Raw genomic sequence first — 19,253 nt, 5'->3', positions numbered from 1 at the left:
GGGGTACACAATGAAGGAGTTGAAGATGGTGTGGAGAGAGCAGTTAGGGCTCTACAGTCTATACATAAAGAAGGAAATGAAGCTGGAAGGGACTATAAAGAGCACAAAGAGTGAAAGAAAGCACAGGGATTGGTGGGTGTCAGTGAGTAGGAATAAAGGAGTGAGGGTTGAAGAGTTATAAAATTGTGGCTGAAAAGTGGGACACTGGGTTGAGATTATAGAAGGAGAGCAATTATGCTTCAAGCCAAGGTCCAAGGTGTAGCCATGGATTTGGTGAGCTAAAATAAGGGAAGATGAGGTCATGGAACCATATGCAGCTTAACGTTGTCCATATGGATGTGGGTGATGTGAGGATTTTTAAGTAAAGAGACAGAGTGCCCTAGAAATTCCTAATCCTGGATAAATGACGAAACAATTGGTAGCTAATAATGGTAAATGATGGTGCTATAGCTCATTGACCTGGGTATTTAGAAAATGTTTATGGAAGATAAAAATGATAATGAGTGTGATAGTGAATATTTTGGGAAGTAAATGGCATCAAAATAGCCAATGTAAGCTTCTAGCATGCCAAGTCACCTTCTAGCTTGAGATGCAAGAGTTGGTTGTGGAGATGAATAGCCCAACAGTGTCTTTTTCACCCTGTAACGCTGAACATTGGGGAAGAGGTGTCAGAGTGAATTTTCTTCTGATACGTTCCCAGGGTGACTGGGAATGGGGTAGGGACCATACATCCTCAGGTCTAAACTGTTGTCTTGCCAGCGAATGCAAACGTACAGAGTTGAGGCCTCTAGTCATAAACATTGTAGTGGGGTGGAGGACTGCCATGCTTTGTTAGTTTCTGCATTTTGCTTTTTCTCATGTAAATTTTGAAAGTGATCTAACTGGGAAAGAAATTCTCTGTAAGGATTGGTTTATCAGAGAGATTGTTTTAGAGAATAAAGGAAAAGACACATAAAATACTGGGTTTTGCTTGATCTGTCAGCCCCCCCCCCCCCCCGGATGTAGATGAAAAAGTATGAGCTCAGAATCCAGGACCCTTGAGTTTGAGGTGGCAGGAACATTTTGGGGCCCACTTGTAAGATACAGCTACTGAATCCGGTACCTCTGAGAGGTTTAAATCTAAAACAATTTCGTCTTCAGATCCGAGTTCCCTTCCCTATTATGTTAAAACTGCCATTTTCCTCAGCTCCCTACTATTCTTCAAGAATTTTCTTTGATTTGTGAACTCGGGAACTGGATCTAAACTCCATCTATCCATAGTTATTTGCAGGAATTTCAGAAGAAATAGGATGGTAATGGAGTGAGTGGTGAGGTTAGGTATAAGAATGACCTTATGAATGCTTTTAATTATAGAAGTATACAAATTTAGACAAAATACAGGATTAGGTGGCTAGTGAACATCTGAGTGCCCCCCCAGGAACTCCTTCAGAGGCTCTTGGCAGTAGGGAGAGATCTTTGGTAGGGACAGTTGCTTTCAGAAGAATAAGAGGTGGAAGCAGCCACTTTATTTAAGAAATGATTGAGGTTATAGAAATAATTTATAGATTCTAATCTTAACTGTGATATTAAGAACCCTGGGTAGGGGGGAGGGACTCCTGGGTGGCTCAGTCGGTTAGGTGTCTGCCTTTGGCTCAGGTCATGATCCCAGGGTCCTAGGATGGAGTCCTGCATCAGGCTCCTTGCTCCGTGGGGGCCTGCTTCTCCCTCTGCCTGCTGCTTCCCCTGCCTGTGCTCTCTCTCTCTCTGACAAATAAATAAATAAAAATCTTAAAAAAAACAAAAACCCAGTATCATGTAGTACATGCAGTATATAGCAAACACAGAGTGACCGACTAAATTCCTCTGATGAAGCACCTCAGTATAATTGTTGTTTAGCATCGTAGTCAAAAATTTTGAAGGCATTTTTTTTTTTCCTGAATCAGAATTCAGAGCTTGCTCCAGCTTTCTCTTCCTTCTCTTGTTCACTTTCTTTCCCATTCACTTCCTCATGATAGTTTTACCTGCTTTGGTATTTAGTGTGTGCAGCACAGGCTTCCCTTACTCCTGTATCGATTTAAGCTTGGTTCTTTGCCTTTTTTTTCCCCCCCAGCTCTGCCTGTTAGGTCCTTTAGCTTAATCATCCATGTCTGCTTGTACTAGATTGTTTCCCTAAGAACTCTGTAAGCCACGGAGTGAAACTGATTTGGATTTTACAGCCCTGGTGATTTTCCTTCTGGTGTACTCCCAAGAAAATGCTACATAGCACAGGAGCTGATGAATCATTTTGTAGGGCTTTTGCTTTCTATTTTGTATTTGAAAAATTAGGTATGATCATGAACCTGGAAATGTCTCTTAAAATCATGAGGATAATACAACCGTAAGATAAAATCATCAGTGTTAGTTTTCGGCTCTGATTAACGTAATATATTGTGGTTTTTGAGTAACTTGAGTTCCCCAATAAACATTTCATTCATGTGAAATTTCATTTTTCTACATTTTCATTGCTGGTACTGGAAACTCACTAGAATTACTTGGCACCCACTGCTCTGTGTCTGGCGTTGTTCTGGGGACCTTACACCTGTTAGACCATTAAATCATCACAGCAGGCTTGTACTGTAGGTCTGGATTCTCCCATTTTACTGAAAAGAGATCGAAGCCGAGCGTGTTGAAGTTAACTTTTCATATGCCACTCAGCTAGTAAGGCTCAAAGCTGGAATTTGATCTCTGTGTGTGTGTGGTCCTGATTACAACAGTCTCCTCAATTGGAACTAGACATGGAACATTTTAAGGCTTCCTTTTGGATTTGGACATTCATATGGATAAGAAATGAAGCTAACTCTTATTGGTTGAGATGGTAGGCTGTTGGGAATTAATTCAGCTTGGTATTGAGTGTAATCTCTGGCAAGATCCCAGGCTTCTGTCACATAGTTATGCCAGATAAAGGGTTGCCTTGATCATCAATAATTCCATTTCTACATAGTATAATTCCATTGTCTAAGGGGATGACTTGTGGGAAAATAAATTCATTGAGGTCATAGTGTGTATTTCCCCCAGCTTATTTGAAGCATCACTGGCATGGTTATTTTATCTTCTCATCCTTGGCATTTGATTCAGGGCCATGATTTCCAAAGCTGGTCTCTTGGCTGGGTTCCAACATCTGCCATTTGTTCCCACCTTCTCCTCCCCGTTACATACCTCCCCACTGATAGTAGCTTCTGAATCCAATCTCCCTCTTCTTCAGTCTGTCCTAAATATTGCCAATCATAGTAATTTTTTCACAATACTAACTTTGCCTCAGAATGCTATTGTGCTACGTGTCATACTCTATGATTCCACTTATATAATGTTCTTGAAATGACAAAATTATAGAGATGGAGAATTGATTAGTGTCTGCCTGGGGTTAAGGGTGTTGGGATGAAGGGAGACAGGTTTGACTCTAATGAGGGTAGAATGAAGGAAATCCTTGAAGGATCAAATAGTTTCGTATCTTGATGTACGATAGTGAGTACATGATGCAAATGTGATAAAATAACCTAAAACTATATGCAAACTTTATCTGATGTCGATTTCCTGCTTTTGATATTATACTATCGGTATATAACATGTAATTATTGGGGGAATCTGGATAAAGGCTACATGAGACCTCTCTGCTATTGGTAAAACTTCATGTGAGCCTGTAATTCTATAAAAATAAAAAGTAAAAAAAAAATACTATTGTGCTTTAAAATGTTTAAGTTCCTCTGTCATATTTACAAACATTAACACAATGTTTGTCTTTTATCAGATTACCAAGAAATGCTTTTTGAATTAATTAAACTATTAAATATACTTTATGAAAAACAGTATATCAGTACTTGGTCTCATTACTAACCATCTTGTTTTCCTACTCACTTCCTTATTCATTCTTGTCTTTGTGTAATCTCTTTCCATGGACTAAGCAGCATGCCAGGGGTTTGATTGGTAGAGTCTGGAAGACTTGGGCTTGCTTGAAGGGGTTGCATTGCCTGTGGCCACGGTCACATAGCCCAAAGTCCACTCACAAATTCTAAAAGGCAGTGGCTCTTTGAGGACTTAAGACTTAGTGTTTATAAGAGCCAGATGAGCCAGGAAACCAGGATATGAGCTACAGTGAACCACAACCATCCAAGCATTCACGTTTACTAAGACTAGTTTTATAGTGCAGTATATGATCATTCTTGGTGATCATTCCATTTATGTGTACCTGAAAAGAAAAAAGATAACTCCACAGTTACAGTTTTTTATGAAAATCTGTTTTAGATCTTCTATGTCTTTAATGATTTGGTGTGGGGGGGGGGTCTAGTTCTATTAATTACTCAAACTATGATTGTGGCATTGTCCATTTCTCCCTTTATCTGTCAGGTTTTGCCTCATGTATTTTGAAGGTCTGGTATCAGGTGCATACACATTTATGATTGTTGTGCCTTCATCCTGATAAATTCACCCTTTTATCCTTATGAAGATCTCTTTCTATCTTTGTCTTTAAGTCTTTGTTATTAATTTAAACACTTGAGTCTTATGCTCACCATTTGCATGGTATAACTTTTCCTTCCTTTACTTTCAGTTATATTTAATGTGAATCTCTTAAAGACAGTATAGAACTGGATCTTGCCCTTTTTTTTTTTTAATCCATTCTAGCCATCTTTTCCTTTTATTCAGTGTAATTCAGCCATTAGCATTAAATGTAATCCTTGCTACAATTAGATTCTGGCACCATTTACTGTTTGTTTTTTATTTGTCCCTTCTGTGTTTTGTTCCTCTGTTCTTGCCTTCTTTTGGATTAAATGTTCCAAAATGATTTTAGAATTCCACTTTCATCTATCTGTTGTTTTGTAATGTTTTTTTTTGTGCTTGTCCTAAGGATTACAGTATATCCTTAGTTTTTCTTAGGGTTACTGTTTAGGGTTAGTATTACAACATTTTATATAAGATGTAAGAACCTTGAAACTGTATATGACAATTTAACCCCTCCCTGACATTATGCTGTAATTGTCATGTGTCTTACATTTACATATTTTATAAATCCCACAGTGAAGTGTTAGAACTTTTACTTTAAACAGTCATGTATTTTTAAAACATTAAGAGAAAAATAGTCTTTTATATTTACAATTTCTGGTGCTCTTCATTGCTTCTGGATATTTGATTTTCTGATGTCATTCACCTGGAGAACTTTGGGATTTTTTTTCTACTTTGGGTTTGCTGGGACAAATACCCCAGTTTTCTTTAATGTGTAAGTTTTTTTATTTATCTTCATTTTTAAAGGTCTGTGGCCTGGATATAGAATTCTGGGTTCATAGTTGTCAGCTCTACCTTCCTTCCCCTAGATCTTCATCATTGTACTGTCCTCTCTCCTCCATGGTTTCTTATGAAAACATTGATTTTCACTGTTTTTCCTGTATTTAATGTGTCAAGTTTTTCTCTTCTTTTTAAAAATGTTTCTTTATATTTGGTTTTCAGCAGTTTGACTCTGTGTACCTGGATGGAGCTGTCTTTGCGCTTACCCTCTCAGGGGTTTCTGGGCTTCTTTAGTCCGTACATTGGTTTTTCACCCAAACTGGGAAATTTTCAGCCCTTTTTTTTTTCCCCTTGCATTTTTCTCTCTCTCTTCACCTCCTGAAACTTGAGTAATACAAAATGTTTGTTCTTTTGCTTGTGTCCCGCAAGACCCTGATCATCTGTTTCTTCTTCTTTGGATTGGATTTTCCTTTTTTGCTTCCTTAAGCATATTTATATTACCTGTTTTAACATCATTGTGGGCTAATTCCAGCACTTGGGTCAAATTTCCACTTGAGTATAGGTTAGATTTTCCTGCTTGGTCATATGTCAAGTAATTTGGGTTGTATTGAATTTACTTTGTGAATGATACTTTGCATCAACTCTATTCTGTATGTTCCTTCAAAGAGAATTGACTTTGGCGGGGGGGGCGTCTTAACAGGCAGTTAATTTGGCTGAACTTAAACTAAATTTTGACTTTTCTCTGGCAGGCGGCAGTTCCCCTGATCTGTTCAGAAAGCCAATATTGAACAAGTGCTGAGTGTCATACACCATAATAGGTGACTGTGTTAAAAATAAAAATAGACATGGACCCTTACCTCAAGACACTTACAGTCTAGCTGATAGAGATAGGAAAGTGAACAAATAAGCATGATAACTTTCCATACGTCACTGAGATAATACCTGGAGGCAGTAGGGTTACTGAGAAAGGAGCTGTGAAATTGTTAAAATGCAATTTAAAAATTATTTTTAAAGCACCCCAATCCTTTTGAGAACAGGAGATAGTTTGTTATATATCATGATGATGAGAGAGCGGCTGTTGAGTAACTGTTAGTTCCACTGTCTTCCTGTTCTTAATTTTTTGAAGAAAAAGACATGTTTCAAAAGCACAGCATATTGTGGGGAAGCAGTATTAAAAATAAGTGTTTAAATTCTGAACTGCTGTACCAAATAGGAGGAATATTTTATGTTTGGTTAGAAAAAAAAAAGATTTGATAAAATCTGAGCAAACGACACAAATGATCATAGATTAGGGAATATTAGATATTGCTGAGAATAAAAAGACCTATCTATACTAAAGGTACCACTGTTGGGAGGAAAGGTATTTCAAAAACCATTTATACTCATTGAAAATATATCTTAAAAACCTGTTAAGTTTCCTATGTCAAATACCAAGGTTTTTTTGTTTATACTTATATCTGTAAAAATGAATGGGTAATGTGAGGTTGGTTTTTATTTTGTAAAAACATTTACTTTAGCAGTAATTTGAGCCTTTTCTCTTTTTTCCATTTTAACAGTGTATCCTATTCAGTACATGTATCTGAAGATTACCCAGGTATGCTTTTCTTCTTTCTATTTTTTATTACAAATAGTCATGTCATGATTTCTTTGAATATTTTTTCCTTCTGGAGATGGAAAATGTATATAAATATATCTAGGAGTGAAATGTTGGCAGGAAAAGACTTGTAGATCTAGAAGAATTCTGCTGGTTGCCTGTGAGATTCATGTCTTACCCTGAGATGCAGTCCAGAAGCAAAATAGTTTCTTGATGAAAAGTCATTTACTTGAGCCCATGTGATAGCTTCAGCCTGTATATATTTATCTCATTGCAAGTAAAACAAAGATTCTCTGAGCTGGTTTAGTTGTTGGATTTGGAACATCATTTGGCTTTTCATAACGTAAATATAATAGGTAAGAATAAGAGCTAAACTAATAGCTAGAAATAGTAATAGCAAAGTGTAGGCCTGTCTTGGGCACCTGGGTGGCTCAGTCGTTAAGCGTCTGCCTTCGGCTCAGGTCATGATCCCAGGGTCCTGGGATCGAGCCCCGCATCGGGCTCCCTGCTCTGCAGGAGGCCTGCTTCTCCCTCTCCCACTCCCCCTGCTTGTGTTCCCTCTTTCGCTGTGTCTCTATCAAATGAATAAATACAATCTTTAAAAAAAAAAAAAAAGAATAGGCCTGTCTTCACTTTTCTAAGCATATGAATGATTAAACAATTCTCACAATAATCCTATGATATTGTTACCATAACATCACCATTTTCCTCCTGAATGATGACACACCTAGTAAGAGGAAGAGTTGGGATTTTAACCCAGTAGTCCAGAGCCTGTGGACTGTACCACTGGACCAGACTAGGTATCTTGTATATGCACGGCTCTTCTCACTGTGTGTCTCCTGAACTAGATTAGTAGGCCCACAAACACTTGTCCCTAGAAGACAGAATGTAAGAACACTGCAGATCCATTTTTCTGTAAATCAAACAAGTGTTTTTCTTCTAGGCTATGGTCGGTCCTATTTTCTAGACGCATGCCATCTCATAGAGCCCAGGCTGCGGATTTTCTGTAAATCAAACAAGTGTTTTTCTTCTAGGCTATGGTCGGTCCTATTTTCTAGACGCATGCCATCTCATAGAGCCCAGGCTGCGGATGCCATTTCAGTCACGGCAATTTGAAGATACAAACAATATATTTCTCTTTAGTGTTTTCTGCACAAGGGATATCTATAATTTTATCTTGAATAAAAGAGCATAAGGATTGCAGACTTAGTGCAGAATAAATACACCTTGGTTAATTTACCTCAGAGAAAAGAGTATAATGCAGGAATCTAGTGTTTATCATATTTTGTGACAAAGAACAGCAAATTTTAACTGCCTATATTTTATATATATATATATATATATATTCCAACATTCCGACTTAATAAAATCAGATGGTCACCAAATTATACTGTTGTGATCTGCCAGTGTCATAAATTGGAATCAATTCTTATTTAAATCTAGCCATTTTATTCACATACTGTGCATGATTTGGATCATATTTTTCTATGTAAAATTACTAGATTGTTATAAGTAACTTTGATTATATGTACTTTGAGTATTATTAAAAAATAATTCATAAGGTAGTATGAAGATGTAAAACTTACTTCTTTAGCATTTAGCCTAGTATTTTTTGTGGCAGTTTGCACCATGCATTTAATCTTTTTTTTTTTTTTAATAATATCAAATGTTACATTTAAAAATAATTTTGTAGGGGCGACTGGGTCGCTCAGTTGGTTAAGTGTCTGCCTGTGGCTCAGGTCATGATCCTGGGGCCCCGTGTGGGGCTCCCTGCTCAGGGGGAAGTCTGCTTCTCCTCCCTCTGCCCCTCCTCCTGCTCATGCTCGCTCTCTCTCTCTCTCTCTCTCTCTCAAATAAATAAATAAATCTTAAAAAAAGTACCATGGTTAACATTAAAAACAAATAAAAATAAAAATAATTTTGTAAATCATAAACTACCTTACAGTTATTTTGCTGTGATCGCCACATGTGTTAAGCATTAGTATTCTTTAAGACTATTGTATAGTTTTATATGGGGAGTTATTCATTATTAAAAAGATGCTTATTTTTATATAAAAAGTATATGAAGTGTTCTAGGCAGATTTCATTGGAAATAGCAAGACAAAATATTTATGAAGAAAAATTTTTTGTAGATGATTTTGCAATCAACTTTCTCCCTTATGATGTTTTTGATGCTGAATGTTTGCTAAGTTAAGTATGTTAGGAAAATTAAAGTTACCTCACTGTTGTAAATATTATAATTATTGTGCTTCTCATCTGAGGCAGCTTCTGGAAGTGTCAATCATGAGAGGACTTTAAGTTAGGGTGATAGAAATAATGCCACAAATCAAAACCCACCTTGAAGACAGTTAAGTGAATAATTCTGTAGCACAGGAAATAGGGCAGAAGATGCCTTTGGTAAACCAAGCGAACCAAATGTTTATCTCCCTCTTGTGGCCAAGATGCATCACTGACTTTTTCTCACCTTGCGGGAGGGAGCCCCTATTGGAAACACAATATACAAAAATTGAAACTTAAAACTAAAACACTGGTTATCATTTGTGCTTTTTAAAAACAAATTCCCATCCTGGAGAGAGTCTGTAGTGAATTTACAATATAATTTCCTTTCTAAAAATAAAAGGAGTGTAAATAAAACACCAAGTATGGGTGAGAGAAATTAGTGCATTTGGAGGTCGGATTTTGAATTGGTTGATTTAACCAGTACACTGTCCCGAGTATTTTCATATACATGATTGAATTGACTCTAAATGCCAGTGTGTATAGGCAGAACAAAGGCTATTGTGACATTTTATACTTGAAATGCCAAGAGAGGTTAAGTAGTATTTCCCAAGGACATGTAGTTTGGTGGTAAAATCAAGCCTATAATTCAGTTCTGATTCCTAACTATCACTTACTGGGGAGAAGTAGTGGTAGTATTTTTTATGGAGCTTTCTTCAAAGTGAATATTACCATAATAATATTTCCCCATTATTAAATTTTAATCTACATTTATTTGCACTAACAGTTCAGTTAATACACTTGATTTCTCATGTAGATAATATTGTATAAAAATTATATGTTTGCTTTCCCTTTCCAATATTCATCCTTGTGTTTTTTCTCTCATAACGCTGCTAGAACTTCCAGATTAATTTTTAATAATCTATATGAAAGTTGGCAACTTTGTCCTTTTTTTCCAAAATTAGTGACCCATACTTCCATCTGCTTTCAGAAAACTACTTTTCTCATTTACCAAGCTTTTTTTTTCTTAAAGAATGAGTATTAAGTCTTTATCAAATTCTTGTTTAACTTCTGTTGAGGTATCACATATGCTTTCTCCTTTGAACAACAAGGTGACAAGTTATATTATTAGTGTAGATATCTTAATGTTGATCTTTAAGAACTAGATGCATTTTGTCATATACTTTACCACTAAAGGCTTGACATTGTACCTATTCTTTGGCATTCAACAGAGCAGGCAAGCAAATCTCTCTGAACCTGGTATCTTTTTAGGGATGGTTCTGGGATTAATAATCGTTATTTTTCTGCCATGATTATTATCTGTTCTGATTTTCTGTTTCTTAGTCATTTTTAAACATGTGCTCTTCTTGAAAGCTCACTATGTTGGTGAAATGTGCAACCTTTTCAACAAAAAGTTGTTTATAGTATTCAGTATATACATCTGAAAATCTTCTGCATCTCTGTGGCTGTTTCTCATTTCTCTTGTTTTACATTTGTTCTTGCCTTTTTCTCCCTTTGATTTTTCTTCCCCAGAGTTTTACCTACTGTAAAAATCCTTTCAAACAAATAGCTTTTTACTTCATTTTTAATTTCTAAATGCAGTAATCTTGAGAGTACTTTTGTTAATTCCTTCTGCTAATGTTCTTCAGTCTTCCCCCCCAATCCTACTTTTTCTGGATTATACGGTTGAGTGATTATTTCATCATCCAAGTTTGCAAATTTGGAACTTTCTTTGTCCTGCGGAAATGTATGAGCATAATCCTTCAAATTCAGGATTATGTCACCCTGTTTATCTCCTTAGGAACGAATTTATCATTTCATAATTCCATATTAAGTAACCCGTGTCATCTATTGAAATTAGTCACAGTTTTGCTTTTGTGAACAAAGATGGTCTTTAATGAGCATTAGTTATATCTTAAATAACATGTATATAAAATGCAATGCTAAACGATAGGTTGGTTCTTTAAAATAAAGTGAAGAAATAGAGCAACCTTCTGGTTTACTTGTACTTCCTTATGTCATATATACTATACAGATTTTTGCTTTTTGAAGGTAAGCATATTACAAGTCACAGATAATTGGCTCTGCTGTAATAGAACAGCAGAGTTTTTTCTCATCAATTCCCACCTTTAATTAGGAGGCTTACCTATTGGTGGGTGTAAATTCTCTCATCCCTTTTATATGCTTTACAACATACTGCAATTGTTGAGTGACAATTTTTTGATATTAAAAAAGCATAACAAAGCATTGATGTTTGGATTCAGACAGTTTCACAACTTACTAGTCATGTGTAATTTTAATTACTTAAATAAGTTGGGCAAATTGCTTAATTTCTCTGAGCCGTGGTTTCCTCATCTTTAAATTAGGGATAATAAATGATTGGCTTGAAAGTTGACATGAAGTACATGAATATTACATATAACATTCAGGGGAGACATCCAGATTATATTATAAAACCAATAAAATATAATTACTTCAGTTACATAGTAATGAATATTGGAATGACTTGGCTTAAATCATGTTGCATCTGAAATGGAATGAAAACAATAGTTTAGGAGATGCTTTTTCATGGCTTTCTACCCATCTCTCCCCAATTGTCCACGAGAGTTCCAGTAATGCTTGCATAGTCTGGTAGGGCAGGGAAGAGAAAATATTCATACTGTTAACAGCCTTTAATAAAGATCTTGAGGTCCTCTACAAAACTTACACATTAAAGAACCTAACTGTCTCCAGAAGTTTCAAAAAAAAAAAAAAATTGGCAGCTCTGGAGTCAAGTGGGAGAATTCCAGAGAAGGAATTTGAGTTTGAAAACATTTTATTCTGTCACTGACTCATTCTGTTACCTTAAATGCATTCCTTATTCTTTTTATGTCCTACTTTCTCATGTCTAAACAAAGATGATGTTATTATTACAGATGTCAAAATAGTTTGAGGAAGGTTTAGAAATGATTATTTAAACAACAACAACAAAAAGAAAACCATTCATACAGCTGGGACGATCCTCAAAGTGCATCTATAAACCTTCATTTTTAGAACTAAGCCGACTGTAGCTTAGTTAAAAGGGATCAATAGCTAGTTGGTAGCTGGGTCTAGATTTTATGTGCTTTGTGTACTTTCCTATATTTCTGTTCTTCACTTGGGTGTATACCCCTTTGACCTGGCCTATTAATGTTGTAATGATGATTTAATAAATATTGTCTTGAAACCTGAAAACATTTTGGCTTGGATAAATTAAGCCAGAAACAGAAATTGAAAGTGTTCTAATGCCTAAATACTGATCAAAATACAAACTGGTAGAAAAATCTCTTAGAAAACATTATGTTTGACTGTATAATCCTGTCTTTCAGCATTATGCAACATGTATTCACCAAATTATATTCTCTTGAATCAAAGTTGACTGCCTTCCAGTATCAACACTACATAAACCATTTGATCCTTTAAATTGAGTTATTCACCTCCCCATTTTCATAAACAGAAAATCCTAACTTACTTGCCTCTTGAAGCTGTAGTAAAATCCTCCTTGTTCCATGACACTGAGATACTGCTGATACTGTGTCCATTTTACGGATTTTTCTGGATCTCCCCTTCTAATTGGTGGTCAGCTATTACTTCTGTTACTTTAAGCCACACTTTTTTTTTTTTTAAAGATTTTATTTATTTATTTGACCGAGAGAGAGACAGAGAGGGAACATAAGCAGAAAAAGTGGGGGAGGGAGAAGCAGGCTTCCCGCCGAGCAGGGAGCCTGATGTGGGGCTCGATCCCAGGACCCTGAGATCATGACCTGAGCCGAAGGCAGACCCCTAACGACTGAGCCACCCAGGCGCCCCTAATCCACACTTCTAATACTCCTTTTCTCCGTAAGTTTGCTTCAAGGAATCCACTGTGCACAGGAAAAATCTAATTCAGTTGATTCCATAGCAAATAACTTGGATCAGTAAGACTCTGAATGAGGGTTTAAGAAATTTAAATAATGGCTTTGATAGAGGGGTTTTGAGTCCTACCTCAGCGTATGAGGTTACTGACAGAAGAGACTCCAGATGGAACGTCAAAGTCTCAGTCAATATGAGGAGACAGTAATTAAAGTAAGTTTATATTAAATCCATTTCTTAATCTGTGGTCCCACTTGATAAACACAAAAATCTCACACCTTCCTTGATGCTATTTGAAAACAAAACAAGGCAAAATTTGCAATGAAAATAAAGTAATGGGGCAGACCTGTTTGGTTTCAAATCTAATCTACATTCCTGTCCTCTTAGCTTCCAGAATGACTATGAAAGCCGTGTGTCTCTGTTGAGCATCTTTTGTGGCTACGCTGTGACTACATATCTGTCTCACTGACTCACTACTCTAGGTCTAAAAACAGTGCAGATGTTTCTTTGGAAATAAAGTAATGACTTTGATATCTATCAATTAAAGATCATGTTCTCACTGTACTGAAACAATATTATGAAAACTTGGCTCAAGATCTTTTATCTTGTACTCAGACAGTTGTCAGAATACTCATTTCCTTTTGCAGAAACTGATACAGGTTTCTGTTATTTGTTGGGAATATTTTACACTTTTTATTTTTATATTTTATACAACACTGAGAGTATTATAAGACCACTGTTAATGAACTGATGAAGTGTTAAACAGCTCTCACAGATGCTGTACTCCTCAATGAACCAACTAGGATAAATGGCTGTGTGTTATATTACCGTAGAGGCGAAGGTCTGTATTTATCTAGGGAAAAATCCTAGATTTATAAAATACATTTTCCAGAGAAAATAAATAATGAGTAAAATAATTAAGCTGTGGAATAATTTAATGTTCTATGAATTCAACTTGTATAGTATTATTTAATGAAAATTCATGGAGGAAGAGTTGTGAGACTTAATTTAAAAATGTGTATTAGAGTAATATGGAGGTATGATTTTCAATGAAAGCTTTAGTTCAAATTTTTTAGTGACTTGATATTGAATTTGTTGCACCAAATGTTCTTGTTTAGCTTTCTCCTTCCAACCGCTAACCTGCTTAGGAAGGTTAGCAGGTACTGATACTGGGAAGGACCCTGTTCAGTGAGTTAGGGCAAGCAGTTGCATCCAAATGATCTGTTGCCCCACAGAATATGAGAGATATGTTTGGGTTATAATCTCTATAATCTCTACCCAAAGTCTCTATTCCTCTAGGAGATGCAAACATCTTTAAAGAGGCCATTTAAAATTAAATCACACATAAATCTGAAATACACTTAATTTTTTCTGAGATTAACCAGAGCAGTAGTATGTGCTTCATGAGCGATAGAAGTGATGTGGATATAACCTCATTTTTTTAAATAAAGGGTGTCTTTTTTCAAATTACTATGCCTTTAATTGTCCATATTTCTTTGCAGATAATACATACGTGTCAAGTTCAGAAAATGATGAAGATGTATTAGTTACTACAGAACCAATTCCAATAATTTTTCATCGAATAGCAACAGGTAATAGGAATACACTATTTTTTAAAATTCTAGGTTAATATTTTCTTGCCTGTAGGTAGCTTTATTTTTTTGTTTCTTTTAGCCCATGTAACAGATATTTGTCTTTAGGATCTATAAATCCCCATTAAAATTTTTCTATTTAACTTGTGTTTGTTTTTTAACAGCTTTTTAAACACAGACATTTACAGTATTTTGAAAAAGTCCTGTTTAAATGCATTATGTTGATATTTGCTCTGAAATATCCCATGCATAATGATACTGCTAGGCAAACTGAATATTTAAAAAGCTGACTCAGGGCAATGTAGATCCCATGAAATACATAATGAGAGCTGAAGGAGTCTGTATAGTGGCACTTTGGTTTGACCATTTTTTTATGGGCAATGAAAAATCAGAAGAGCTTATATATCATGTAACTTCCCAACATAATATAATTTCAAAATATTCCTTAATTTTCTTGCAAAGAGAGAATACCTGAGGGGTGTTTTTATACTGAAGCTTATAAATGTTTGGTAAATAGTATACTAAAAACTGAAATGATGTTTTATAACTTTCAGAATTAAGGAAGACAAATGACACTAACTGTTGCTTATCCATAAAATCCAAATTACAGAAGGAAAATGGAGAGGTATGGAAATTGCATTTCATGTTTTATATTTATTGAAAACATATAGGCGTATTTTAAATTTACCTCGTATTTCTAGGTAATATCATCACTGTCATTGGTGTTAAGATTGCATCTAGTGTATGGAACACAAGCTTGTGGCTGAGAGACTTAATGTGTCGGGAGGGTAGTGACCTAGAATTAACCCTGAGAAGGAAGTTCCCTTTAAAATAATAGAAAGAATGTCGGTTTAAATCTAAATCAAATACATACGAAGCTTTCTTTACTTATTCTCCGTGCGTTCGTCAAATAATGTAGTTGACTAAGGAGCACTTATATAACTTACAGTTCTAACAACTATATGTGGCTATCCATTGTTTCAAGGGGACCCTCACAGGTTCATTTGTAAAAGGTGGTCTCTTTAGCTAAGGTAGCAAAGAATATGGGTGTATAGAGTCATTATTATTGAGCAATGTTAAAACAACAACAAACTCATACGCCTTTCCTCACCTTTAAAAAGTTTGCTTGAATCAGTCAATAAATACTGGACATTAAACAAAATGAGTGCAACAGGACCAATAATTGTTTGCTCTTAACACTATGTACCAATACGACCTTCCGTTTCTCTTAGTGTTGTACCGTTCCCTCTACTCTTCTTTTTCCACAACGAGAACCACAAATTTAGTAGTACTGCCGCTAAAACCAAAAACCCAAATTCCCTTTTGTAGGTTTTTCTTTTTCCTTAAGAATTTGAAATTTGTTCTGGAAATTTTAGGGATGATTCCAAAACATTGGATTAATAGATTCCTGTGTCTAATGGAATTTGCCTTTCTTCTAATTATTTTAACAGGGCCAGGGATAGGAATATCATCATTAGTTATTTTAGATGAGTTTTCATTGTTTGCACTTTAGACACATAAAAGATGTGTTTCAGTTAATTAGAAACTCAAACTTCAAGTTCAAGCATATTTAATTAAATATCCTTTTGAAATCTGAAATCTAAAGCAAATAACTTCTATATGCAGAACGCTCTCTTCATAATGTAGTTCATATTTATTTTCATAATTGTTATTGGAGTTAGAGTGCCTTTTGTTTCATACCATTGTGTAGAGTTGGCAGTGGAAGTGAGGATAGTCAGGGATAAATAATGCCGAGGAACTTTTTAATAAAAAATTGAATCAGTATGAACTTCTCAGAAGTTCTATCTGAACAAAGCCAAAGTTGTAGATGATTATACATAGTATATATATGTATATATATATATATATATATATATATATATATAATGGTAAATTGTACAACACAAAATCAATGAAATAGAACTTCTAAAAAAGATATACATAGAGCTTAATAAAGACAGAATTGTCTCTTACTACCTTTTGTTTTTGGTTTGTACTGCACCAACAATGTCTTTTATATAAAATCCAGATGATAAGCACAAGACTTAATCCATTATGGCCATTATCTACTTTCTTTTCGAAAGAAGGCAAGCTAGTTTTACCATTAAAACTTTCTTCTGATTCTCTTATTTTAAGGAGTCAAGACAAAATAGTACAGTGGAAGAAGATTCTGAAGGTGATAATGATTCTGAAGAATTTTATTATGGAGGACAGGTGAGTGCATCAGACCTTCCAACTATCTGCTCTCAGAGTCTGCGGTAGGCATCCATGTCCTAGTGGATTCCTGTGCTTGTGGTCCGAGAGCCCTGCGTGTTAGTTCTGTAACTGGCTTGCAAATCTGTATAATTTCTCTGTTTCTCATTTGTACATATATTCAGAAATTAAGGTTACTTTGGCAATTCTTTGACTGTAATCACTCACTTGCGTTGAACTTGTCTTAATTCATTACAGAGATTTTGCAGACGGCATTTTATTCTGTTTCCAACTTTTACATTTCTTAAGCACATTGGGCTCAGTCAGTGTTTTGAAATGATGCCACTTCTAACAAAAGCATGGATGGTTAGTTTTAAATAGAACGTGATTAACCTTTATAAAAATTGATGGTCCCAAGTTACTGAGCGTCCTCAATATTTGTATTCATTGTCTTTTCCTCTTACACTGATGTTAAGTGTTTGTTGGAAAATTGTGATGAATATCATAATTTATACATATGAAAATGGTGTAGCCACATATGCATATATATAAAAGAATTCACTATTTTTCCAGGGTAGTGTTAAAGTTTTAACCTGTGCAATTGATTTTAGGATATGGCTGTATATGGCATCTTGTTTGGGTTCTGTAAACTTCTTGATCAAATATGTTTTGTAACTTGTGTAACGTAATGGGAAGGTAGTAGATTAAAGTGGTGCTTTTTTTGGTTGCTGTTGTTAGAGAGAGAACGTGCGTGCAAGCAGTGGCGGGGGGGGTGAGAGAGAGAGAGAATCTTAAGCAGGCTCCACGCCCAGCACAGAACCCAAGGTAGAGCTCAATCTCACGACCCTGAGATCATGACCTGAGCTGAAATCAACAGTCGGGTGCTTAACCAGCTGAGCCACCCAGGCACCCCTCTAATTTTACTTTTTGAGCATAATAAGTTATACGAGACATATGACACAAGCGAACCTATGAACTTTAGTGAATATACTGCTGTATTCTATTTTTCAATGAAGATGACAGAGAAAATATCCCTGGCAGAACCTACAGGGGGACCTGCTCAAGAGATGGTTTGTATTTGATTCTTTTGATTCTCTTCACCCCTAAGTCATTCCTGAACCATCCCTTTTTGTCAGGTGAACTATGACGGGGAACTGCACAAGCACCCCCAGCTTGAGGCTGATTTGTCGGCAGTGAGAGAGATATATGGGCCGCATGCAGTTTCTCTCAGGTAAATCAATACCGCTCGTGAATAAAAATTAAAATGATTTGGTAAGTCATTGGGATTTTTCTGTTGAGTTATTTAGGTGGAAATATTCTTGGGCTTAGTTATATTTGAAATTTCTTAAGACATTCTGCTGTGTTTCTACTTATACAAAATGGACTATCTGTGGCTGTATATGGATTTTTTTTGGTTTTGTTTTTGGTACATGTGGTTTAAGAGTACATTGGTGCATTAAAGGAATTAGTTATTTTGGAGAGTTAGTTTGATAAAATATCAGTCTTAAATAGCATCCTAATCAGTTCCTTTCATACACTTGGCCAGCTGGCCCCATGCAGTCAATCATAAATCAAGGACACATCGTGTGAACAATAAAAGTAAATAATGCATAACCACTGGTATCCAGATCACATTGTGATGTGATCTGACCCCAAAAAAAGAAAGGGGGGGAAAAAGGACATAAATTTGCAGTGTGTGTTTGAATGATAATGTATTTTATCTTGCAGTTACTTCATATATAATTTGGTGATAATTTAAAGATCATTATTTATCACTTTTAATTATTCAGAAGACCTCAGTATCCTTACCTACCAGCTCCTCTCCTTAATTTAAAAAAGAAACTCTTTCCTGTCACTATCCTAGTTTCCCTCCATGAGTCAGATCTGATTATTTCAGATTCTTCTTCTTTGCCTGATGGGCAGCCTCCAAGTTGCCATGGAATTCCAGACCCCGATCCCAGCCTGTTCTTGGTTCCCACTTTATCCACCCAAACCACAACTGTCCCCGTTCTCCAGACGCGCTCTGTTCCCTCTTGACTTTGGGCGTTTGCACGAGCTGTTTTCTCACCAGTGAGTGCTTCATTCTTATTCAAGCCACAATCCAAAGGCCAGCTTCTCTGGAGCCTCCTTTGAGTTTCCAACGCTGATTTAGTCGTTCTGCCCTTCGGATTTCTATCACATTTGGCTTTCACCTCACTTATTATGCTTCTCAACTTCTTGTGTCTTGTCATTATTGGTTTACTTCTCCCCTTCTAGACCCTAAATTCTGTGCATGCAGGGACAGTGCGCTTTTTTGTTGGTTTGTTTTATTTTGTTTTGTTTTTGTTTTTTTAATCATGCTTATATTTTGGTACTTAATAGAGCACAGGGAATATATGAAATATGGGCTGATGGATTCTTGATTGTTTGTATGGCATCCATGAAAGATGTTTACATTATCGGTTACTTTCTCTTCCATGGACATATCTAGATTTGGAGAGAGCCAGCAAATATTTTAAGCTGGGAAGTACAACAGAGCTACAATTGATAATTGTCAAGTGTTTCATTTTAACTTC

General features: G+C 35.8%; 1 protein-coding gene across 3 annotated transcripts in view; it reads left to right on the top strand.

Annotated features, from left to right (window-relative positions):
- The window catches only part of PARP8 (poly(ADP-ribose) polymerase family member 8), a 172,779-nt gene that overhangs the window by 85,645 nt on the left and 67,881 nt on the right, over positions 1–19,253 (top strand). For all 3 annotated transcript variants that reach the window (XM_025867303.2, XM_025867304.2, XM_025867302.2), the window contains exons 4-8: positions 6,789–6,826; positions 14,416–14,505; positions 15,060–15,130; positions 16,642–16,719; positions 17,835–17,929. In XM_025867303.2, the coding sequence (XP_025723088.1) occupies positions 6,789–6,826; positions 14,416–14,505; positions 15,060–15,130; positions 16,642–16,719; positions 17,835–17,929 (372 nt within the window). The remainder of the gene's footprint in view (positions 1–6,788; positions 6,827–14,415; positions 14,506–15,059; positions 15,131–16,641; positions 16,720–17,834; positions 17,930–19,253) is intronic.

This window comes from Callorhinus ursinus, unplaced genomic scaffold (assembly GCF_003265705.2).
Source record: "Callorhinus ursinus isolate GAN/ISIS: 27379988/994484 unplaced genomic scaffold, GSC_fseal_2.0 scaffold3, whole genome shotgun sequence".
In the NCBI taxonomy this organism is placed as follows: domain Eukaryota; kingdom Metazoa; phylum Chordata; class Mammalia; order Carnivora; family Otariidae; genus Callorhinus; species Callorhinus ursinus.
Note: the sequence above shows the minus strand (reverse complement) of the source record. Positions and strands in the feature narration are given on the sequence as shown.